Source organism: Lissotriton vulgaris, chromosome 10 (genome assembly GCF_964263255.1).
Source record: "Lissotriton vulgaris chromosome 10, aLisVul1.2, whole genome shotgun sequence".
In the NCBI taxonomy this organism is placed as follows: domain Eukaryota; kingdom Metazoa; phylum Chordata; class Amphibia; order Caudata; family Salamandridae; genus Lissotriton; species Lissotriton vulgaris.
Window position 1 is genome coordinate 906,816,518 of NC_141698.1, and position 26,008 is coordinate 906,842,525.

The 26,008-nt window shown below is 44.7% G+C and overlaps 3 protein-coding genes across 3 annotated transcripts in view; all 3 read left to right on the forward strand.

Annotated features, from left to right (window-relative positions):
- LOC147688989 (putative acyl-CoA dehydrogenase 6) overlaps positions 1 to 26,008 on the forward strand; it is an 860,942-nt gene that overhangs the window by 771,178 nt on the left and 63,756 nt on the right. The gene's annotated exons all lie outside the window — the stretch shown is intronic.
- Positions 13,718 to 19,527, forward strand: LOC147688990 (uncharacterized). The gene is made up of 5 exons (XM_086941878.1): positions 13,718 to 14,236; positions 16,853 to 16,952; positions 17,062 to 17,160; positions 17,302 to 17,442; positions 17,632 to 19,527. The coding sequence occupies exons 1-5, from the start codon at positions 14,183 to 14,185 to the stop codon at positions 19,413 to 19,415; spliced, it is 2,178 nt and encodes a 725-aa protein (XP_086798004.1). The 5' UTR covers positions 13,718 to 14,182; the 3' UTR covers positions 19,416 to 19,527.
- LOC147688991 (uncharacterized) lies at positions 19,758 to 25,630 on the forward strand. The gene is made up of 2 exons (XM_086942296.1): positions 19,758 to 22,927; positions 24,889 to 25,630. Exons 1-2 carry the CDS (start codon positions 19,758 to 19,760, stop codon positions 25,628 to 25,630), a joined length of 3,912 nt encoding a protein of 1,303 aa, XP_086798422.1.

Consider the following 26,008-nt stretch of genomic DNA (forward strand, 5'->3'; position numbering starts at 1 on the left):
CTGGCACGACTCCGGTGCAGGTCCGGCGCGTCCGCAGTACGCGTCCGCTACGCGGAGGAAGATGAGTGCTTTTTATAGCGCTGCTAGAGCGCGAGGGCGGTGAGTCCTACCCCCAAGATGGCGGCCAAAGTCAGATCCCAGCCCTCGGCGTCAATGCTCGGCCGAGGGCAGTCTGAATACCAAGGAAAGGGTGAGGGAGCAAACGAAGTGCCTAGGAGCGCTGGGAAGTCTCTAGCTATTAACACAAACGCTTATTATTCAAGCGCGAAGCGCGAGCCAAAACTGCACAATATAAAATGTCTAAACAGACAGGTCACAACACACAGAATAGAATGTGCAAGGATAGAGTGGAGACCTCCCGGCTTCCGCCTCAGGAGGGAAAAGGTTGTAGCAGGTGGTAATCCCTAAGCAAATGCTGAATTTCCCTTTTATAGCGCTGTTAGAGCGCGAGGGCGGCGAGTCCTACCCCCAAGATGGCGGCCAAAGTCAGATCCCAGCCCTCGGCGTCAATGCTCGGCCGAGCGCGGTCTGAATACAAAAGAAAGGGTGAGGGAGCAAACGAAGCGCCTAGGACCTAGGATAATGTCCCCCAGCAACCAATGAAAGGTTGTATTTAGGCCTGCAAAATGCCAATGCAGTAGATATCTCACTTTAGACAAAGTGCATCTTTGACTGTGGTAGTGCAAAGAACAGCAAAAGTGCTATATTCGCAACTGCCTACTCTGTAACCCAGAGCCTATTTATTGACTGAAATTAGCAACCACATTTAACTTCATCCGAGCCATTAATATACAACAAGGCCCTAATGGAGACTGTCATGGCCACTTGGTTTAGGCAATTTTCATCTCCTCTGGTCAGCTAGCCTGTGGGTTATACAGCCCAAATCAGCTTCTGGTAAGCCTGATTTTTTTGGGGAAACATCCAACACCTGATAGTCTTGTGGTGTTGATGTTCACATGTAAAATCAATCCAAATGCTTTTCATTTGAACACACCCATCACCCCCCAGATAGGGGGTTGAATTATACAGTGTCTTTGGGGAAAAAACATGTTTCCCTCATCTAGTCTGGCTTTACACTGTATGCTCACAGTGTGTCTCTGGGCATGTACACCCAGGCATTATTGGATACAGCCAGCAAGATTTTGCCAGCTGTTCTTCAAGCGGCAAGATACATTATTTCCTCCCTGGCTTAAGAGCCATCACCTCAAACAGATGGGTCTAACAAATTGTTCAAAAGGGTTAGGGCCTGTGTTTCAGAGCCTGTTTCATTTCGTCCCCAATTCCTTTTCCTCATACCCAGAGCAATATTTAGCAGACCATGCTCCTGTATTTTGATCTCCTGCTGGCCAAAGGTGCTATAGAGTGGGTGCCAGGCTTGAAAACGGGTGACAGATGCTAATTGTGCTACTTCCTTGTCGATATGACGGACGGAGCCCTCAGGTCTTTACTGGACATCCAGGTATTGAGTGCATTTCTGAAGGACTAATTCAAAATGCTCAATCTGGCCCTTATATTCTCTGCTGTGAATCCCGGGGACTGAATGGTGTACATATTTTCATATACCCGGCCTGCAGACTCTCAGGTGTTACCTTTTGTTAACAGAAGGGTCAGAACATTTTCAGTCTGTTGTGTTGCCTTCAGAAATGATGGTGGTGGTCAGGAATGCATGTATTTCTGTAACTCAATGATTTGTTGCTGAAGGCAGGCTTGCTACAGTCAGTCTTAGGCACCCCCGGACAAAAATGGGCTCTGAATCTCTTTGGGGTTTTCCATTGGTGAATGGAAGTCGCACCTAAGCCCTGCACAGAGGATTCCCTTCATTGGGGCTATCACAGACACAGTAGCGTTTAATGCAGGGGTCCCCAAACCGGTCCTCGAGGGCCGAATCCATGCCAGATTTTTAAAATAACTACATGTATCTCAATGGGGATATCCAAAAAATCTGGCATGGATCCGGCCCTCCAGGACCGGTTTGGAGACCCCTGATTTAATGCCTTTCCACCACTGCAGCAAGATTGGTACATTCAAGATATGATTTCTATGTTTTGGACTCGTTCCTCAGTCATGCTGAGGCTCCTTAGGCTCCTGGCATTGTGCATCCTCCTCATCTCGAACCCCATATGACGTGTGTGGACTACCAACAAAACCTAAGGTGCCAGCACCAAGGTTGTCTCTCCTACGCTGTCTAGATCTCACAAGGGATGGACCTCATGTTGTAGCGGACAAGCTCTAGCCTGACATGCGAAGACCACTGTTCCTCCTCCTTATCACCCCAAAACATCACAGTTGCTACAGACATGTTGGGCCGTCGTCTAAGGGTTGTGGATATCAGAGACCACGATCTGCAGCAGACAGGCAGCACCACATCAGTGTTGTGGATCTTTGGGTGATCCGTTTTGAACCAGCTATCAAGGAGTAGACTGGAACACATCCTAACAGCCAACACCACTGCCAGGAGGAACCATAACGGGCAGGATGGGATTCTGTGTCAGGAGGGTATACATTGCTGGAGGTGGTGGTCCTGCAGAATATTTGTTTGGTAGTCAACCACATAGCAGAGTCCCTCAACACCAAAGTAGAAGAGTTGAGCAGATGTCAGCAAGTGGACTACAAGTGACATCTCCATCCTGAGGTGACATAGGGCATCTTCAGTCTGTGGTCTGTGCTCAGTTTAGATCTGTTTGCCATCATTATCAAACGCAGTGTCAACACTTCTGCACATAGGAGATTCCTCCAAAAAGGTAATTGAGAAACACAAAACACGAGTTTCTCCTGTACACGTTCCCTTTATTACCTATCCTTGAGTTCTGAGGAAAGGCATGGCAGATTAGGCCTGAGTCACCTTAATAGCCTCAGACTGGGCCAGGATAGAGTGGTATCCAGACCTCAATTGCATGAGCACTAACACACCGATCTGGCTACTTCATCAGGAGGGCAGTTTGTCTCACCAAAAGGGCAGAGTCCTACACCTGAATCGCCACAACTTACACCTCTGTGCTTGGAGATTGAGCTGAGGCAGCTAATTATTTTGACTTGCCACACCTGAAGTCATAGAGGTCTTTCTTGAAGCCAGATGCCTGTCCATAGTGTCCATCTATACCAGCTACTAAGAAAGGTTTGTGGCCTGCTGTGTGGTACATCAGCTCGACCCTTTGCAGGTCAAACTCTCTGATGTATTGTTTGCCATTTTGTTGGCCCAGCACAGCCTTATATTGAGCACAGTTAAGGGACACTTGTCTTCGCTTTTGACATTTATGCTTGCCTGACTAACCCTTTTTATTTAGATCACCGTTTGTGGTGTGTTTTGTGAAGGACTCATTGTCAAGACAGTCTTTCTTCTCACTATCACTTCGGTGTGCAGAGTGAACAAAATACAGGAACTGTGCCTGCAGACTTTGGCTGCCTTCCCACTTCCATGTTGGTTAATCGACAACCTTGCTGCCATTTTTTAACTCTCCCATATCCTTCAAAAGTGTCTCGACTCGCTTGTTACTAAGAGAGGTTTGAGTTTGTACATTGACGGTACAAGACCACAATGTAAATAATCAGCTCTTTGTGGGGTTCACTAGGATGAAAAACGAGAAGGCGTTGCAAAAGGGGTTTGTACCCTTGTGGGTAGTATTCTACCTTAAAATCTGTTGTGCTCTGGTGAAGGGACTCCCAGAAGGCCTGTCGCCTCATTCCGCCAGGGCCCAGGCCACTACGACGGCATTGGATAAGGGATGTATTGGTTCTGGATGTCTGTCGGGCAGCTATGTGGGCGTCGGTGCACACGTTAACAAATCACTAATGCCTTAACAACCAGGTCTGTCTGTAGGCCTATTTTATCTGGTTGGTCTTACAAGATTTCCTAACCTAAGTCCTCTCCTCACACCATATACGTTCCAGAAATGCTGCTTTGGATCTCTTTTATAAAGAAGAGAAATCTGCAGTTAGAAGTATGCACCAGAAAAACTAGTTTCTTACCTATTGGAAACACTTGTCTTACCTTTCCTTCTGTGAAGTGGACACTTGTATATCATATCAAGGTCCCAAGTTGGATTTTGGCACACTGTCACTGACAGTTTGTTTGAGGTGCTCTGCATCTGATAGCACCAAAGGAGAAAGATTAAGAAGCTGACATCATTGTGCAGAGGTGCTAATTTTATGTTGCTTTAATCCATCACAACCAGGGCGGTAAGTCCTGATGGAGCCATATGCTGCCACCTATCGGTACATGTGAGCATTGCTAAAATAAAATCTCTGGATCCAGGCTGGCATATGGGAATAGTCAAAGGGTGTGGAAATTACTGTTCGAGTTCTCACCAGAAAGAGTGTTACTCAAGGTAAGGAACTTGTTTTATTTGATCAAGGGAGCACAAGGTTTTCTTTTCGGGGTATGATTAGTAACTTGTTTTTGCCGTTTCTGCCACAAAAATATAGAGTTTATAAGCCAGTAAAGACTCCTGTATATTGTACAGTGTGTTTTTCTCACACACACCCACACTTGTGTATTGCAATGAAGCCAACCTCTAGAGGAAAGGACACGCTATTTGAAATCCGTGTAGTCAATAAAAGTTTGAGAGTACTTCCAACCCCAAACACTGCTGTAGTACTTCCTATTTAGGACTACCTTTTGTTCTTTCATCCCAAGTGGATTTTTCTGGTTTCAGATTTCACCTCATCTTATAATTGCCCTGTTGGTGAGGTGAGAGGTCCTCCTGAAAAAGTAGCCAGATCGAAGTGTAAATGCTCATGCTCTTTAGGTCTGGGTACCATACTATCTTGACCCAGTCCGGGGCTAATAAGATGGCTTGGGCCTAATCTGTCCTGCCTTTTCTCAGAACTCAAGGGCAGGCAGTGGTGGGAATGCATACAGGAGAACCTTGCCCCATCGCAAGTTGAATGTGTTTCTGAATGACTTTTTGGAGGAAATTCCCAATGTGCAGACATTTTGACACTGCATGTGCGTAATTCAGAAACAGAATAAATAAGAGTATAATAGAATCACATTTTGCAGATTGGATTTAAGTGTGTATATTTTGAATGGAAACAGCAGGTAAGGGCACATGGGACAGATGCCCATGTGTACAGACCGTCGGGGCCAAAGCAAGATTTCCGTAACAAACTGACAGAACACATTGCCCTACATATCTTGGCAGCAGACAACTTCCTGTTGGTTGGAGACCATAAATATCATGCAGAATTAACATCCGATGTTGACAAAACGTGTCTAATGACGGACCTAAAGGCACTAGGTCTATAGCAAAAGGTGATAGGACCCACACACACTGCAGGGCACACCCTACACCTTCTGTTCACTAATGAACCAAACATTGTGGTAAATTCCCCCTCCCCAATGCTTTGGTCAGACCACTGTGCTGGACTGTTCCCATGAGGCACAGGGTCAAGACTGATTTGTATATGGCCAGGTCTAAACTGGGGGGGCATGGGCTTGGCAGTTCGGCCTGGACTGTTCCCATGAGGCACAGTGTCAAGACTGATTTGCATATGGCCAGGTCTAAACTGGGGGGGCATGGGCTAGGCAGTTCTGGCTGGACTGTTCCTGTGAGGCACAGGGTCAAGACTGATTTGCATATGGCCAGGTCTAAACTGGGGGGGCTTGGTGAGAAAAAGAATGATGGATTTAACCCAGATGTCTTGACTGGGGGTGAATGTTTTGATTTGTTCTGCATTCCGTCCAGCAATTGTGTGTCTTTTGCTTAATACATTTTATATACAGTTAGAAATCCCCCTAGAAGGTCAGGTCACAGTCCAAAAAACAAGTAAGCCTTGGAGAAAATCTACTTAGCCTCATTTGCCTCACATTTTTGTGTCCCCTCCTCCCAAACACACTCACCTAGGGGTTATAATAGTCTGGACTCTGCCCTGGATGCCTTTGAAAAGTCAATTTCACAAACCTTGGACAGAATAGCTCCGGTCTCAAAAGTCAATAATAAAACTAAGCACAAGAGTAAGATTGCCCCGTGGTTCACAGATTCCCTAAAAATAGCAAAGGCATCATGCAGGAAAGTAGAGCGTAAATGTAGATCATCAAAAACAAATGATGACAAACTATCCTACAAAGTGCTCACAGATAATATCTAGATGACAATGTGAGCTTTCCTAGCGTACTTAATGTTAACAGAATAGACAAAGCAGCCAATTCAAATAAGGAACCATAAAAAATCCTAAAGGAAATCACTAATCCCAAATCCTGTGAGGCATCAATTCCAGCATCACAGGACCTGGTAGAAAAGCTGTCTATTTCTTTCGAGGATAAAATAATTAAAATCTACAACACCTTTATTAAGTATATTGCAGAAGAAACAAAGGTGGAGCGCAGAAGGACCGAAAATGCCCATAGAGTATTGTTGAAGGAGTTTACCATGGTAACTCGAGAAAGATCTCAATATACGGGGATCCTGGTCTCACCCTGTTTAATATGATACTATGTCCGCCCTGGTTCTCGCATTAGTACAGTTTTACCGACCTACTCAATATATCACTAAATATGGAAGTAGTTACAGCAAAATAGAAATCAGCAAGGGACAAACCTATTCTTAAAAAACATAGGGCAGACCTTAATAAATTAGGAAATTTTAGACCAATCTCCTTACTCCCTTATTTTGGGAAGGTCATGGAAACAAGTAAAAAGCAAATGTTCCTTTGGTTGCTGCTGCAAAATTAACACCACTTGTATTCAGTCACCCAATACACAAATATCATCACCGGTCACACTTTCTGAGATTATACTGTAGGCCCAAATAGTAAATCAAAAATACGTAAGTAGTAGAAAATATACAGAATGTATTGACTAAAAAGTTATTTTTTAAAAACAGAAAGGACATTTCTTCCTACTAGCACAAAAAGTTAAAATATCACAAGGAATTACACGAAAAACATGTCACATACATTGTAATATTATCACATTATCAAAATAATAGAAACCACAAGTGTATTATTGATGTTAACACAAAAAAAGAGAGAGAAGAGAAAGACAGTCCACTTTGTCATTAAAAAACACATTTGTGTTAAACAGTATATAGACCGAAACTTAGACACTCGTTTGGTATCTACATTTTCAGCCAACTACACAAATTGTGTGAGAGATGCGTTTCTATGGTGTTGTCCAACTTCATAGCCTCTTTATCAAGAAATTAATAAAACTCTTGTGGTTAGACATTTGGTTGATCCTATTCGTAATCCTGTCCACTTGCACACTATTGCTTATCTAGCGGGGAGGCAGATACGCTCCTGATAGGTACAATCGCTTGGTTTCTTCTATCCAGGTGACAAGGTTTATTAGCTTATTTCATAAGCGGTGGGTCCAAAGCTTACAATAACACATCTTCAAGAATGCCAAGGTATCAGTTGGCAATTAAAAATTATTTTTCTACGTCTCTGAAGGAATCTGCTGGATACTGAATATGGGTTAACGCTGATTGCGATTGTTCAAATATCCATAGATAGCTTGTTGCACTATTACATATATGCCCTTGATCAATTGGGCCTGCAACCGGACTGTGAAGTTCCTTCTCGCGCTTCCTATGTTCTTCAATCCCGGATCAATCAATTGGTCCGGTATTGGTTGCAGAAGCAGGGTGGATTCAATCATTTAGAAGCTCAATGGGAGGTGAAAGGGTGTAGCATGCATAAAACAGCACGTCTTGACAGTAGCAACACACTCAACAAGGCGTTTGGAAGGCTGGGTGGGTAGGGGTCCAGATTTGTGGTGAAGGTTAGGGGCTTAAGGCGGTGCTGTGGGGGAAAAGACCTATCAACCCAGTTATGTAAAAGGGTACTTCTGTGGATCGTCCGTTTGTGACAGAACATCACCTTGGAACATTTGTGCACAAACTTACTCACAGGCACACAAAGCAGGTGCACAGCCAATCTGACACCAGCCTGCACTGTTACTCACCAGTATCATTACACGTATACTGTGTACAGCAACACCAGGCTAACCTACTGTGATCTGGCTTTCATCCAATCCAAAATTTGCAACATGGGACTTAGTCTCTACTCACTCCACATTAATTAATGGAGGTGGCGTCCCTCTACTACTGTACCTCTGTGGGTAGCTATCCAAAGAGGGATTTCACGGGAAATTAAAAAACAAGAGGCAAATTTGGGGTTTCTATATTGCAACTTGATGTTCTAAGGTAGAAACTCTCCATAATAGATAGTTGATAATTAGACCTTTAATGTTATAGATGTTTCCTACATATCAACACCCCAACAGACCTACTAATACGTGCCAGGACACACATTTATTCAAGTGCATTGACCTCCTTTTGGACCATCTTCATAGTAAATGTGCTGAATGAGGGAACGTAGGATTAACACTTAGGACAATATTGAAACCCCTTGCAGTCTTAGGAAACAAGAAGCAATATTCTCTTTTGGGCATGGTTTTTATATATATATATATATATATATATATATATATATATATATATATATATATATATATATATATATATATATATATATTTTTTTTTTTTTTCTAGTAGCTAGTCAGTGAAGAGCTTATATTCTCGGAATGGGATGATTCTGTGTTTTGTTTTTTTTGTCAATTGTTTTTCTTTTGTTTGTGCTGGTGAGCACCAGGTTGCTAAGTTTATCACCATGCAAAGCCACAAGAAAGATTATTTTGCACTGGGCACTATACAAGTTCAGACCTTCACATTACCAGTGGTGCTAGCGTAAAGAAAAAGTGCTGTTACAAATGTAATGCAGTATAGTGTCTTTATTTTTTTTTAAAGCTGCTAGTGCACAGATTTCCATTTTTACTGAGTTGCATCCATAGATAACTTAGAGAAAAGTATATGTTTTCCATGTCTGTTTTCATTTCTGAAAACCGAAAACTATAGAAAGCACGTCTCCGCTTTGACTGGTTCTCCTTGCTGTCAGTCATGAGTGCCAGGCCAATAGCTATCTAACTTGATAGCATAGGGAATAATAACATATTTGTTAGTAGTGTATAAATAGCTGCACATTTTTTAACATGCTTCTATGCAGACATTTGCAGAAAAGTGTTTTACTGCATGCAATTATAGCTCTGAGAATCTGCAGTTATCCAGACTAAGTTCAATATATCTGGAAAATACTTGCAAAAAAATACATTTTGAAAAAAGCAAAAATAAATGAGGATACAGAGGAGTGAAGCACATAAATAATTAGGGCTAAATGCAATACCCTAAAAACGAACCCTAGTTTTAATTGGTGTAGTGCTGTCATGGGGGCTGCATACCACACGTGCTGCTTCAGGGCACTAGGAGGCAATTAGGGAAGGTGTATAGAAGGAGGCTGATAATATTAACATTAATAACACAACTATTATTTGGACACTGAAGATACATTGAAGATGCATTCTACAGTTTCTTCCTCACTTAAAAATTCATATTGTATTCCTCAGTGTGTACAGAAAAGATGATCTATATAGGGTCTTCATTTCAACATAATTCCACAGCACACCATTCCACATATTACCCCTACGCAACTACACACCACACAATCTCACAAACCACAAAATCTCACACCACACAAATCCACAACAAACAATTCCAATACAACCCATCTTTACATCACACTTCAACAAACCCTGCCATCTCTCCCCACTCTCATCTTGCAATTCCACTGCACCCTCTCATCCTTCCCTCACACTTCCTATTTCCTCTCTATACTGCCTGCCCACACATGCTATTTTCCTGTACCACCTCCTTGCGCTGTGCACTGCTCCACCTCTCATCTTCCCCCTGCGGGTGGCCCTCCCACTCTTACCTCTCTCTCTCATATGCACTTTTCAATTCTTTTATTTTGGCTCACTTCAGTTCTTCAAAGACAGTTCCTTTATCTTGCCTTTTTAAGATTTCCTACCCTTAAACCCATGCTCTCCTCCTCTTCTTAGGGTGTCTTCTGCCTATGTGTCTGTGGCCTGCCCTCCCATTCTTTCTCTCAGTCTTTCTGCTCCTCTCTCTGGAGTTCATTCCCCACTTTGTGCACGAATTACCTATCCCTCTCTATCTTCCTTTCTATTTATTCTGTACAGCTCTCACCCCTATCTATTAACCATGCCACATAACTCCACTATACAATTACACTCCACATCACACAATTCCACCCACAGAACTCCACAACTAACAATTCCAATTTAAACCACATAATTCCATTTCACATCACGTACAATCCACTACACTCCATACCAAAACACATGGGTAAAAGACATTGAAATTTACAGCACCAATAGCTCTAACTCTCTCAAATGGGAGACCGATTGCATTGCAAATGCTTGTTTTTTTACCCTATCAAATCTTCATGAACTCGGTTAAGCTCTAATCTTTTGCTTAAACATTAACACGACACCCATATAAAACACTGTTATTTAGACTTTTTTTTGCACTGCAAAATCTTGCCAGGCACATTCATATATTAGAAAAATGTCAAGGGGCGAATATCAAATAGGATATGGCGTTTCAGTTTAGGAAAAGCATTTGTAATATTTCTCATTAGTTGAGCTCGCACCATTTCTCAATGCAGTCATTACTGCTCATGGACCTTTCACTTCCGTATGCAGTCTAATTTCTTTCCCTTTGAGGCCGCAATACGTGCAATCCAACCACGACCTTACTTTCCCTGTTAGTCCCACTGTCCTGGTAACCGTTGACGTCACGTGATACTTGAAGCAAGTGCGTGTTTTTCAGTAACACAGCGGCCTGTTTGGACATTCCCGCAGGGAGGAAGATTTTGCAGCGTAAGCCCTTTCACGGTCTCCAGGCAACGACCATCGCTCGTCACAGGGATCTCTGTCTGCATCTGGCCTCCTTTGCCAGGCGTGATTACATTCATTCTTAACATGTCTTCTTATTACGGCTTGTACGATGCTCAATTTGCAAATAGATGTCCAACTTTCATAATGTGGAGGCTGTTCCAAAAATATGTATTCTGCAGGTGGGATGTGCTTTGCGGGTACTGAAACCGAATACTCCCAGAACTGGTGATTTGCTTTTAGGAAAAAAACGGATAATGTTCAGCATTGCCCTGTCCTCTTTCTTGTTTTGTGTGTTTTGTCCATGTATGCCTGTGCTCCGAAGAAGTACCGTCGTTTGCCAAGAATGTTTCTGAAGCAGATGGTGCGTTTATCACAAGCAGCAACCAGATCTTTGCTAGCTCCCATTATGTGCATTCAAGAAGCTGTTGCTGTCAGACTAACTCCTGGCTGTGGCATGGGCATTGTCAGTGTAAGTTCACTCCCCCAGTGTGCCCTGGGTGCTTCCTGCCTGGCTTTTGCAGACTGCAATGGAAGTATTCCCACCGGTCGTATAGAAAAAATAAGAGGTTTGTCAAGTTCCATTGTCGCATTCTCAGTGAAATGGAACTCGAAGGATGAAGACATTCCTCAAGTTCAAACGTGTTTCATTTTAAGAGGTATTGGTAATGTGGTGATGAGATGTAATTGAATTCAACTCTGCATGCTTTGAATACATTTTACTGATTAAATATCACACCTTTCTGGTAATTAGCGAGCAGTCAGCATTGTAAAACGCTTCCACTGGTGAAGAAAACGCACAAGTATTCAATAACAGCTGGAAACGTCTTCTTCTTAGACATCTGAAGTATTTGTAAGAGCCTTGCATCTAGCGGGTGTGTTGCTGTGGAACAGCTCCGTGGGATAACTCCGTGGCACTGGCCGTCCACTTGGAGACATGTTGCTACAGCCTGAGGAATTTCCTTTGGATCAGTGTAGCTTTGTAGTGCGCTCCTACACGTGAAGGGTGAGCGGTGCATTTATTGCAGTTCAGCATGTACATCTTCTAGGATACATCAGAGCCCAAGGGAACCCATCAACTGACTTTACATTCAAAGACAAGCACACAAATTCCACAGTAGAACGAACACACAACCAATCGTATGACTGGAACCTATACATCATAGTGGTGCATCATGCATGCACAGAAAGTAAAGACCGGGAGAGCCTGCAGGATGACAACATGCAGGATGCCACAATCCGTCTGATAGCAAAATTCATGCGCTTCCGTTTAGCTCCTGATGTTGTATTTTTATAATTATCTGCCAAAGGTTGGTCTCCGTGTGCAATTTTTTTTTACTGCAAACGAACTAAGTGCATAATTGTATCAGATCTGCATAGACCGCAGTCACACTTATCAATTTTGTTCACCTGCTTGTTCCAAACTGAAATAAATGAAAGAACTTGGAGAGTTCCTAGTCTGAATTGTATGTACATGTATCTTTTAATTTTTCATGGGACGGCTCCTATGAGATAAATTGTTTTATTGTTGTGAACTGTCTGAGCAGGACCCCTCCTTTGAGTCGCGCCTTCTCACGAATGCCCGGCATTGGGTCTTTATAACCGTCCTATTTCCAGATGTTAGGCTCTCAGGGTGGGCCCATATCTCCTGGCAGTAAATGTATTTTAGCAACATCTGAACAAATGAACAGATTGATAGGCGTATTCCTGTGTAAATCATGCAAAGCTTTCAAATAGACTGAAAAGGCTGGGTTTGATCAAAGACGTGGCCAATATAGTACAGGTTGGAGGGCGATATGATCCTCTCTTTTATGAATTCCTAAAACTTCTCTTAGAGGCAAAATACAGGACCCCTGGACAAGGTTAAGAAGACGTTGGAAGACCTTATTTCCATTAATTTGAATAGTTGATGTACTATTATAATCTCAAATCACGGCTCTATAAAAGCATTCAGATTTGGCTTTTTGTTTTATAAGCAGTAATCGCAGGGCTCATAGATTGTCTCTGTATTTGTTTATAAAGTGTAAGTAGTAAGAAGGGATACCTTCCATCAAAAAATCCTGGTCGCAAAAGTGACAGCGCTGGTCGCAAACTGCTGGTCGCAATTTTGACAGCTTTTGACATGTCTGGTTTTAAACTTCTGGCCTTATTTTTGACAGTTTAAAGCCAGGACTGTTTAAGACCAGGGTTTGATCAGCCCTGACCTTAAGCAGTCTGGTCTTAAACTTCTAGTCTTAAATTTGACAGCTTTGCTCTGCTGCAAAACATGAGGTAATTGTGTATATGTTAAAAGTGCATAGAAAAAAACTACATGGTTGTAGGCTGGAAATGTCTGTGCATTTTTTTAGAACTGGGGTTTGCAGCCAGCTGATGTTTGAACAGCTGGTGGGGGCAGTCCTGCGTTCCCAGCCCAGGGCCTGGGAAGAAGAATGCCCCATCAGCTGTTTGAACAGCTGATGGGGCAGTCCTGAGTTCCCCAGCCCAGGGCCTGGGAAGAAGAATGTGTCATGTAGGTGTCAAAGTGGCAAAGGGGCCTCAGAAACCTACCAATGGTAATTCTCTCTAAAAAAAAATAAGTTACTACAAACCCCTTATAAAATAATAAACCCCCAGCCAGCCCTGAGATTTTGAGATAAGAAAAAAGAGAGTAGAGCAAAGCTTCCCATTGTCTAACCCCACTCTTCCCAGGATAGGCCCACACATCACAAAGCCACTGGTCCCAAATTTGACAGGTTAGTTCCAACTTGACATGGCTGGCAGGAAATTCATGTGAGTCCCAAGGTAGATCCTGTTCCCGGGCTCCCTACTTCCCAGGAGAATGTGTCACGTAGGTGTGAAGAGTTTTGCGCCGGCCCCCATTGTCTAACCCTACTCTTCCCAGGATAGCCCCACACATCACAAAGCCCCTGGTCCCAAATTTGACAGGTTAGTTCCAACTTGACATGGCTGGCAGGAAATTTAATATGTGAGTCCCAAGGTAGATCCTGTTCCCGGGCTCCCTACTTCCCAGGAGAATGTGTGACGTAGGTGTGAAGAGTTTTGCGCCGGCCCCCATTGTCTAACCCCACTCTTCCCAGGATAGGCCTTGAGTTTGAGTAACAAGGATAGAAAAAAAGGATCCCAACCAAAGGCCATCAGGGCATTGTTCTAACCCCCTAAAGTCATAAAGGGTGTGGGGGGCTTCTAATTAGCATGCTTGGACAGGTATAAAAGGCCCCTCAAGGAACACTGCCAAACACCCATTCAAAAACCCCCCTTTGAGGAGTGACTGGCGTGGATTGTTCTGCTGTACCTGGAGGACTCCTGCACCAGCAACCAAGTCAAAAAACCTTTGTGGATTTCTACACCATCAAGCCCTACAAAACCTTGGGGAGTGACTGGCCTGGATTGTTTTGAAGGCACAGAGCCAACGCTTGGATCCTAAGGCAAGAAATGGACCAGAGCAACTTCTCCCAGATTGACGCAGCCTGCCAACATGTAAAGAAGGTAAATAATGGATGGTGTAATGTTGTATTAGGGTGTACATGTAGTTTAAAAAAATAAATAAAAAAGTTGTACTTTTAAAAAAATAGTACTATGTAGTGTGGCTTGTAAACTGTTACTCTTTAAGTCTATGTGCTGTGTTTAATGTGAATAATGGTGACAAAGAAGTTTTTTTACAAGATGTGAATTGTAATGTAAATGTGCTTAAAGTGAATAAAGGCTTTGCTGATGCATTGAGTTTAAAGCTATGTGTGTGTGTGTGTGTGTGTGTGTGTGTGTGTGTGTGTGTGTGTGTGTGTGTGTGTGTATTTAATGTTAATAAGGGTGGTGGCATAAGTTAGAGTTTGCAGGGTTTGTATTTAAGGGGTCATAATGTTATAGGCCTTAGGAGGGTACATGTAGAGGGGAAACGTATATTTTACAGAGCATAGAAACATTTTTTTACCAGGCTGCTGTACATTTAATGTCAATAAAATGTTAGAGGCTACTACTGTTTCAGGGGTGCCAGAGGTTCTTTAAATAAAATACATGGCATACATATACAAATAAATAAAATGCATTATTGTACTCACCAAGTTGCTGTTTTGGGGCTTTTCGAGGATCAGAAGTATGGGGCTGTATCTGTGTAGGAGAGCCTATAAGGGGGTGAGCTGGAGGGGTCCAGGATGTTCAGGGTCCTTGAGTGCATCGTTTTAAAAAATCCTCTGGAGATGCACTGGGGTTCTGGGTGGGGAGGTCTCTGGGCGTCCCTGGGGGGCTCCGGTGCCCTTGTGCCGCTTTTTAAAAATAAGCCCCCATGAGCCCTCTTGAGGCTGGCGCTGCTCGGGGGTGCCACGGGAGGTCTGTGAGGGGTCTTCAGGGCTCTGGGGCCCCGCTTGCCGCTTTTTTTTTGTTTAAAAATCGCCCCGAGTCCGCTTCTCCGGGGCGCTGTCGAGGGTTAGGGTCAGGGTGTCCCTGGGGGCTCAGTGCCCCGATTGCCGCTTTTTTTTTTTTTGTGTTTAATATTAATCCCCCCGAGCCCGCTTGATGATGGCGCTGCTCGGGGTGTTGTGGGACCGTGTTCTGGGTGTCTGGTGGGGGCTCCGGGGTCCCGAATGCTGCCTCGATCCATCGTTTTTTAAAATTAATCCCCCCTGAGCCCGCTTGAGGCTGGCGCTGCTCGGTGGGGCTCTGAGGGCGGGCTCCGTGTGTCTCTCCAGGGGCGCCGGAGCCCGAGTGCCGAGTTGTCCCGCTTTATTTGTAAATGCCCCTCGAGTCCGCTTTCCCAAGGCGCGGCTCGAGGGTGCGGGGGTGTAGGGCTCCGGTGTCCTTGGGGGGTTGCCTCGGTCCCTAGTTTTATTTTTAAAATTAATCCCCCCTGAGCCCGCTTGAGGCTGGCGCTGCTCGGGGGGGGGCTCTGAGGGCGGGCTCCGTGTGTCTCTCCAGGGGCGCCGGAGCCCGAGTGCCGAGTTGTCCCGCTTTTTTTTTGTAAATGCCCCTCGAGTCCGCTTTCACAAGGCGCGGCTCGAGGGTGCTGGGGTGTAGGGCTCCGGTGGCTGTGAGGGTCTTGGGAGGGCATTTTCCCACGGTCCCCACGTGGATCCAACAGAGCAGCTGTAGCAGGGAGGGCGGACGCTTCACCGGGCCTGCAGGGGCATGGTCCGCCCCTTCAGTGATGTCAGCAGTGCATCACTGTAGGGGCGGATCAAGCCCCTGCAGGCCCAGTGTGTGTGTTTTTTTTTTTTTTTTTTTTTGTTTAAACATTTTATTGAGAGAAAGCGCGAACACGATAGTGTTACAGCGCTGTACATAAGAACCAGTTGCAAAACATAGGGATTTAGGATTACAGGTATTACATAAAAGATGCCAAACAGAAAAAAAATGTAAATGTAGCGCGAATTTCACCCTTAAGTGTCAGAGCGCTTTACATAAGCACCAGTTGCAAAAGATAAGGACTAAGAATTACAGGTGTTACATAAAAGATGCCAAACAAAAAAAACTGCCAATATAGCGCAAATTACAAGAGCAGGCTTTAAGTTACATGGCCAAAAAAATTTCAATTGTGTGCAAACAAAATACATGTGTTAGCAAGTGGGGTATTACAGGAGGAAAAAAGTGACATGTATGACGGTTACAAAAGCAAGCGTTAAGCTACATGAGTAATAAATAAAGTGACAAGTGTGTAGGTTACAAGAGAAAACAAAGTACAATTAGAGGTATAATCCTGCAATATAGGGTAGACACTCAAGCACAAGAATAAGCGTTATGTAGGCAATTGTGGCACTGGCACAACTATCAAAAGCACACAAAAAAGTGAGAGGTCGCAACCAAGGTGTTACAAGAGAAAAGGGGCATGTACGTGTTACCAAAGAGTACCATGAACCTAGGGGCAGTTTTTGTAGGTCAGAAGGACTATGTGTACCTAAAGTGGTTTACCCCAGAAGCAAAGGATATGGCGCAGGTTGTTTTTAACATATGTTTTAGCGCAGCACATACAACGCTTTTTTAAAAAAAAAATGTCTGTTGTTGCACCCCTCTTAATAGTTTTTTAAAATGTATACATGAATTGATTGAAGTTGTGATACTTTTATTTATGAAAGGTGCTTTAAATCCTGTTCTTTTATTTAATATTTAATACAGATGCAAGACCCTACAAATGCAACCGTCACCAATGTACCCCCTGCGGTGGACACAGCTGTAATAACTAGCAGCGATGGTCACTTGTCAGCCCCGCAGCCAGGTATATATATTTAGAGTTGTGTAGTTCTACGTAGTTTTGTACACCAGCAACGCACAAGTTCTCTTTTTTTCTTTTCTAATGTGGGGCTCATGTCTGTATGCTTTTACAGCTAATGACACCGACCTACAAGAAGCTTATGACGATCTTATGTTGTTCCTCGCGGCTCAAGACGCTATGAACAAGGTGCAAAACACTACAGTTCCTACAGGTAATTAAAAATGCCGTTGTTATTTAAACTGTCTAAGGCGCTAGGGAGTTGGCGGAGTAGGACAGCGTCCTGACCCTGAGGGTCTATAGAGGTAATCCTCAGAAAGATGACTAATGTTGGGTATTATTTTTTTCTTTACAGGTGTCCCTATGTTATGCCAGGGCGGTGCTGAGGTCCATGAGGCGGCGCAATGTTCAAAAGAAATTCCTTTGAAGAGGAAAGCTTCAACTTCTAAAGTGGGACCTCTGTCAAAGAAAAGAGCTGTAAAAAGACCTCTTTCAGGTGTGTTTTTTATAAAAGGGTGTGAGAAGTACTAGAGGCGTTACAGACTCTCAAGCAGAAGGGTACAGCTGGTTGTAGGAAGGCCTATATAAAAAAGGTGCCTGTGTAGAACTTAGGATGGTGTTGATTGTACGTGTTGTTTTTATGCTTACTCTAATATATATATATTTTTTTCTGTTTATATTTTAGAAGCGGCTCAGAAACATGCTGCTGAAGAGAGGTCGGCGCCGCCCTTAACGGACATAACATCCGTCCAGAACAACAGAAGCGGCGCAAAAGTCGTGAGTAGGCGTGTACGCCAGGAAAAACTATCCACGTGCTACACACCAAGCAACACGCTCAACAACCATCTACAACAATCTATTCTGCACAGGGGAGGGGCCAACACTGGCGGTATGCTTACAAACCCTGCCTCCCTTAAGAAGAATCAGGGGGACTCAGAGAACCTCCCCAGCCCTTTAAAAAGGGTGAAGGTCTGTAAGGTGTTCACAGACACCCAAACAGAGCCCTTAAACCAGAAGAAGACAACGGCGGTGCTCCACGAGGGCCTTGCAAAGCTCTTAAGCCCTGAGAAGAAAAGCCCTAGCACCCCTGAGCCCCAAGCTAACCCCTTAGATTTATCTATAAAAAAGGATGCTAAGCCCTTGAATGAGGCCTATACAACCTTGAGCCCCAAGGAGGTGGTAGTTGTACCGGTGGTTGTAGAAGAGGCGGCGCCGCCACAAACCCCTAAAACATCGCGCCTCTCAAGAAAACATCTGAAGCTAAAACCGGGGGTCCCTAAGTTCCCGTTACCAGAGTCCCTCAGCAACCCTAATACAAGCCAGGATCCACCAAGCGTCCTGAAACCCCAGACAGTGGCTAATAAAATAACTGTGCATGTAGAGGTGCACGCCCCTGAGCAAACCCCAAAGCCTGTTGTAAGTGTTCAGGCCCAGCCTAGGGTATCAACAGGTGGTAATGCGCAACCCCTAGAAAGTCCTTCTAGCATGAATAGCCACGCTCTTGAGGAGTTGAGGGGGATGGTATACAACATTGGTAGAACCCCAGAAGCGGTGTACCAGAGGTCTTTGAACACAGATGGCTTACAGAACACAGGTAACCATGCACCACACCCTAACACATACATTTCAGCTAGGCCCCAGGATTACAATGACAACTCCTCACAATCCTCAGACCCTTTGTCCCCGAGGACCCCTCCAGGAGCATACGACCCTACCAGTCCCACGGTCATCCACATGTACAGCCCTGTGTCCAGCCCCGATGCCAGCCCCGCGTACAGGCCCTTGGACAGTCCAGCTGACAATCCCATGTACAGTCCCGTGTCCAGTCCAGTGGCCAGTCCCGTGGCCATCCCCGCTGCCAATCCCGTGTACAGTCCCGTGGCCAGTCCCGGGGCCAGTACCGTGTCCAACCCTGAGGCCAACACCGCTACCAACCCCATGTACAGTACAGTGTCCAACCCTGAGGCCAACACCGCTGCCAACCCCTTGTACAGTACAGTGGCCAACCCTGAGACCAACACCGCTGCCAACCCTTTGTACAGTACAGTGTCCAACCCTGAGGCCAGTACCGTTGCCACCCCTGTGTACAGGTCCATGTCCATCCCCTGGGACATGCCCGTGTACAGACCTGTGTCCAGTACCGCCATAGCTGGTGGCAGTATAGATGTGCCTGAGGCATTGTCACCATTTATAAGACCTCGCAAGGTGTTCCCCCCGAAGCAGGAACAAGATGGGTCTGTAAACACTGAAGAGGCATTGAAGACACATGTAAAAGAGATCCAGATGGCTGTTCGCAAATTAAAGCGACAGGCGAACCGTGCAATCATAAGAATGGATATGGGGTTTTCCAATCTCAGGAACAAGAGGGAGGCCCAACATCTGGTCGTGGCACGGGTTGGGGTGTGTAAAAAAGAGATCATACAGATGTGTCAGGCGGCTGTGGCCGATATACACGGTACACACTCATGACTATGTCAGTACCAGCCCCTAAAGACCCCCACAGCCATTGTTACTCCTAAGAGGACCCCAAAATATAACCGTAAGGTCCAGAGATTAGTGACAAAGGCTGTACGGTTCTTAAAACTACTCAGGCAACGACCATCGGGGGCCCCACAAGCCCTCAAACAAGACACCGCTGTTTCCATAGACCCCTCCAAACAAGATACACCTGTTTCCCTAGAACCCTTCAAGCATGGTACCACAGCTTCAAGATCAAAGCCTGAAGCATATAATCCAACACTTCACCGCCGACAATACATAGGGGCAGGGTCTAACATACCTAGGGTCGGTCATTTGAAGGGGGTCGGGGGGATGGCTTTAAAACTCCAAGCACCCCAACATTCAGAAGGACCTTGGGGTGGAACTGTAGCGGAGGCCTCCATGAACAAGACAACCAACGACAGCGACCTACCTGTTCAGATAGGCTGGGGCATGGTATCTCGAAAAGCCTGGGCCCGTAAAAAAAAACAAAAGTGGCTTAATAGTACAAAGCAACGCCGGCTTTTAATAAATAAGCTGAAGAAGGCGAGAATCTGCGCTACCCGCAGGCTTACAAGAACCCCTGAGACAGGTCCCACCATGACCTCCCAAAATGACACAACAGAGAACACCTCCACAAATCACACTCCTACTGATGAGGGCCCAGAGCCCTTGTTTTTAGAGAGTGTTAGAAGTTACACTCGCAATGTAGAGAGGTTTAGGGCCGTAGAACACTATGAGGAGTTTAGATTTGTTAACCTACACCAAATAACATCAACCACTCATGGTGTTCTGGCTATACATCAGGCTGTGCAGGAGCTCATAGAAAGGTTGTTACACGATGTGGGGCCTAATGACTTTTTCCAACTCCGCTTCCAGGGGCAGGGTTTTGACACGCCGTTGTTCACCAGGCGTAAGACCCGAGATGTTTTTGACGCTGTGCAATTTTTAGAAAACCTCCAAAGGCTTTTACAGAGTAAGGCGGAACTAGTCGCCTATGGCACTTTTAGAGTCATAGCCCTCATTGTACGGGGGCGTGAGGGGGGTGTTTCCAGACCCTTAAAGAGCGTACTATACAGTAAAATAATTGGTAAGAAACAGATGTGGCTGCTCAATTTTACCAACGCCACTGCCAATACATGTCTGGCGGCCAGCATCGTGGGTCTGCTGATGGCTCGCAAGACCCCTGACGCTGTCATCATGTCTAGAGCTGTTGAAGCCCATGAGGATCTTAAAATACCTCCTGACCGAATGGTCGGCTTTGGCGATATAGGTCTTTTTGAGAACTATTTCGCCGTGACGGTGAAAGTTCTCTATCACAGCGGTTCCTGGAAGTACTTTACAACCGGGGAACCTGTGAGAAACAAGACCGTATATGTCCTCCACATGGAAAATCATTTTTACGGCATCTTGAACCTAAAAGGTTTTCTGGGGGCCAAGTATGTGTGCGCCCACTGTGACCATATATACAACAATAAAACACACCACCAGTGTGAAATGTGTTGTAAGATGTGTCAGAGGGTTGGCTGTATAGAAGACGCTACCCTGAAGGTGAGGTGCAGCACGTGTAGGCTGTTTTGTCGCTCGCAAAACTGCTTGAGCATACACGAGAAATCTTTCAAATGTGTCCCTAAAAAGGACTGCAGCGAGTGTGGGCGGTATGTTGCAACGGATCACAAGTGCAAAGGTATGATATGCCCCCGTTGCCATGTGTCTTACGAGGCCGGCACCAACCATCAGTGTTATATGGTTAAAGGTCCACCTCAGACCAAGACCGAAGACTATATAGTGTTTGATATAGAGTGCACACAAGAGACAGGGGTACACCAGCCTAACTACATTTACGCACACCATCTAACATCCGACGACAGTTGGGAGTTTGAGGGACGAACGTGCGTTGGTGATTTCCTGAGCACTTTCATTCAAGCCAAATTCCAAGGATATACCATGCTCGCCCACAACTCGAAAGCCTATGACTCCTTCTTTATTCTACGAGACATGATTCGTGAAAAGATACAAGTGGAGCTCATAACCCAGGGGTCTAAACTGATGCTGATGACAGTATGCTCTTTAAAAATACGCTTCATAGACACCCTGAATTTCCTACCCATGAAATTGAGCAAGCTGCCAAAGGCCTTTGGGTTCCCAGGGTGTAAAGGTTATTTCCCACACTTTTTTAACACCTGGGCTAACCAAAATTATGTGGGACCCATGCCGCCTCCTGACAGCTATGGGGTTGAATACATGATGCCTGATGAGAAAGTGAGCTTTCTACAGTGGTACTCTGAAAACCGTGAAAAGGAGTTTCACTTTCAAACAGAGTTGAAAGCTTATTGTCAGGCTGATGTAATGATCCTTCGGCAAGCTTGTAACCTCTTCAGAGATGTTGTGGTGTCTATGACTAAAGAAGTCAAGGACTTGAAACCTAAGACCTTGCCTAAAAAAGTCAAGGCCTTGACACCCAAAACCCCTGGAATACAGCAAGCGGTCGAATACATAGACCCATTTCAAAACGTCACTCTGGCATCCATGTGTATGTCCATCTACAAACACATGTTTTTAATGCCTGAAACTATCGCTCTAGTACCGCCAGACCTCTATAACGGTAAACAGAAACGTTATTCAACCCCCTCTATCCAGTGGCTCATGCACGTCTCTGAGAAGGAAAACATACAAATTCAACATGCCTTACAGGGTGGTGAATACCGCCTGGGCCCCTATTACCTGGACGGGTACTCTGTAATTAAGGGTGTGCCGACAGCCTTTGAATTCAACGGCTGTTTTTACCACGGCTGCCCCAAGTGTTACAAACCCCACGAGTATAACAAAATGCTGGGTGCCAAATTTGAACACTTATACAGGCGTACTCTGACAAAGGCCCAGTATGTTGAAAACCAGGGCTTTGCTATGAGAGTTCTTTGGGAGCACGAGTGGTTAGACATGTTAAAAACCGACACAGACCTCTGCTCTTTTCTTAAGACTCATCATTTACCCACACCATTGGAGCCCCGTGATGCCTTATTTGGGGGGCGTACAAATGCCATACAACTGTACAAGGTCGTTGGTGAGGGTGAGAAAATACACTACTATGATTTCACCAGTCTGTACCCTTTTGTGAACAAGATGAAGTTGTACCCAACGGGTCACCCCACCATCATCTATAGAGATTTCAAGCCCCTATCCGAATACTTTGGGCTTATCAAATGTGAAATCTATCCTCCTAAGCAGCTTTACTTCCCAGTGTTACCATGCAGAGTCGATGGCAAGCTGATGTTCCCCCTATGTCGAACATGTGCGATGCTTAAAGAGATTGATGGCTGCAGACACACCGATGAACAAAGGATGCTCACAGGGACCTGGTGTAGCATCGAGGTACAAGCTGCCTTAGAGAAAGGGTACAGGATCGGTAGAGTACACGAAGTGTGGCATTTTAAGAGCACTACAACACAAATCTTTGCCCCCTACATTAATTTGTTTCTCAGAGACAAACAGGAGGCCTCAGGGTATCCTGAATGGTGTACTAGTCAGGATGCAAAACAGAAATACATCGATGACTACTACGTTCACGAGGGTATCAGTTTACGCCCCCATCTGATAGAGGTCAATCCTGCACGCCGACAGTTAGCCAAACTCTGTCTCAACTCCTTATGGGGAAAATTTGCACAGCGCACAAACCTTTCAAATACCACTTTAATATCAGACCCTGATGAACTGTTCAAGTACCTGTTTGCCCCCTGCTACGAGGTGTCCAGCTGCGAGTTTATCGATGACGATACCGCAGCTTTGTGTTGGAAATACGCCCAAGAGTACCCCACATCGAGTAACAACATAAACATTTTCATAGCCTGCTTCACGACAGCCCACGCTCGTCTAGAGCTTTACGGGGTTATGGATAAGCTCCAGGATCGCTGCTTGTATCACGATACAGATTCTGTGATTTTTCTGAGCAAACCGGGGGATGAAGACCCTCCTCTAGGAGATTATCTGGGTAATCTAACCAGTGAGCTAGATAAGGATGAGTATATAAAAGAATATACATCCTCAGGGCCTAAGACATACAGTTACCGGACCAACAAGAACAAGGTGTGTATGAAGGTCAAAGGGATAACCTTAAATGTCAGCAACACTGTAAAAATCAATTTTGATAGTCTGAAGAATCTGGTACACGAATACGCTACAGCAGACGATTCTGAGAATGCTAAAACCATAGTTGTGAACCAGCCCTGCATAGTCAGATCTAAAAAGAAGTGGGAAATCACAACCCAGCCTCTACATAAAACATTGCGAGTTGTTTTTGATAAAAGGGTCCTAACCACCGACTATAAAACACTGCCTTATGGTTATTAGGTCCATTAGAGAGACAGCCGCCACAGTATGGACACCAGGTTGCAGCATCCGTTCTCCTGCGTGCTAGCAGGACCCTCAAACTGTGGTAAAAGCTATTTTATAAAAAAGCTCTTAGAAAATGCCGCCTCTGCTTTATCACAAATCCCTAACAACATTGTATGGCTTTATTCATGCTGGCAGCCTCTTTATACAGACTTGGGCCGTCGGTTCCCCCATATCAAATTTATAGAGGGTATACCGGATAACCTCAACGATGATGAGCTACTACCACCAACCCTTGTAAATATGATAATTGTTGATGATCTGATGCGTGAAGGTGGTGATCATCCAGAGTTAGAGAGAGCTTTTACTCAATATTCACATCATCGCAATCTAAGCATCTGCTACATTGTGCAGAATTTGTTTTACAAAGGCAAGAACAGTAGGTCTATAGCTCTCAACGCTTCATACCTTGTTTTATTTAAAAACCCCCGTGACAAACAGCAAATAGCTGTCATAGCTAAACAGATGTACCCTGGAAACACACACTTCTTCATGGAGGCCTTTAACGACGCTACAGCAAAACCCCACGGGTACCTGTTGGTAGACTTAAAAAATGAAACTCTAGAAGACTATAGACTAAGGGCTGATATTTTTCCAACAGAGCTACCTGTAGTTTACACCCCAAAGCCCAAGACCAGGCCCTATAAAAAGCAGCGGTGATGTCTTTTAGAACCATTTACAGACCAGCCCTTATAACGCTCAGTGGTGACCATGTCTACACACCTACGCCACAATTTAGCTCTCCTGAAAATGCTTGTTACAGCCAGCCCCCAACACCGAAAGGCCATCCTGGGCACCGCTTCTGACGATTTAGTGGCTGCCATTTCAGAAATAGCCCTAAACACCCTAAAAGGCAACGTCCCTATATCAAAGCGTCAGTTACAGGTTCTGAAGAAGAAGAAGGGGCTCATCAAGAAGCTCAGTAATAAAAGGGCCTCACTCATAACAAAGAAGAAACTGGTGAAACAGTCTGGAGGTTTTATAGGTAACTTGCTGGGGATAGCTATACCTGTAATTACAAGCCTCCTTACGGGTCAGTGATGGAGCATGCCACAAAAATGTATCTGGTTCCTAGGCAGCAAATGGAGCAGCTGGGGTCCACCACGGACAACGCATGGGATATCCGTAGAAATGAGACTTTACGCCTGGATGCTGAAATTAAAGACATTTTGAGCAGGACTGATCTAAACCCCTACGACAAGGCTAACCTTTACAACAACACTCTCAAAAAATTCTTAAATTACTACACCCAGTGGAATACCGAGAAGAACAAGTTGACTCTATATACCCCAGACTCTGAACAACCAGCTGCTCAGGCCCCCGACCCTCAGCCCCTACAACCGCCTCCCGATGATGCGACAGCCTCAGATACCTTTGTTGGAGACCTCCTAAAAAATATAGGTCAAAGGCACAGAGGGGCTGCGCAGATGTTGATGAGTAAACTAGCCGCTTCTAAAGACCTTGTCTCTTGGAATGAGCTAGGTGAGTTTCTCTACAAGGGCCAACCTGTTGCAGGGTCGCATATGTACGATCTAGTGAAAGGTCTCACACACCCCAAAATCCTGACACCTCAAAATGCACCGCGAGGCTGGGAGCAGTTTCTGCAGGCCGCTGCTGAACTCAATATACCCTCCACGATCGTTGGTAATAATGAACACCGCAGACTGCTAGACAATTTGAAGAGTCCCCTACTGCCATCGCCTACAGGTTCTGAAGTCCGAAGGCTATCCCCTAAATGGGCTACTCCTGCACCGTCGGTGCCAGCTCGAAAAAAAAAGACAGCTCCTAAATCACCCTTCGCATGGATTTATGATTAATTGTGTGTGATTTTTATTCCTATGTTTCTTCAATAAAGTTTTGTCAACTAAATATTTGTAATAAACACCTTGTTATAACTTTACAAACCGTCTCAGTCATCTTTCAAAAAAACATTTTATGGTGCATGTATATTGAAATAACAAGTCTGAATACATGTTTTAAAAAAAATATAATGTCTTTTATTTTATACGTTCAACATTAAGCATACAACTGTTATAAACCCTTACAGTTTTGACAAGGTACATATTCTGTTTTCACAGGTCTGACCGATACCCTGGTGTTTTCTTTTACATATTTCGCAACTATAATATCATTGTTAACAAGATCCCCCGGATATAGATTTAAGAAATTTCTAAATGAAAGACCCTGTGACATTT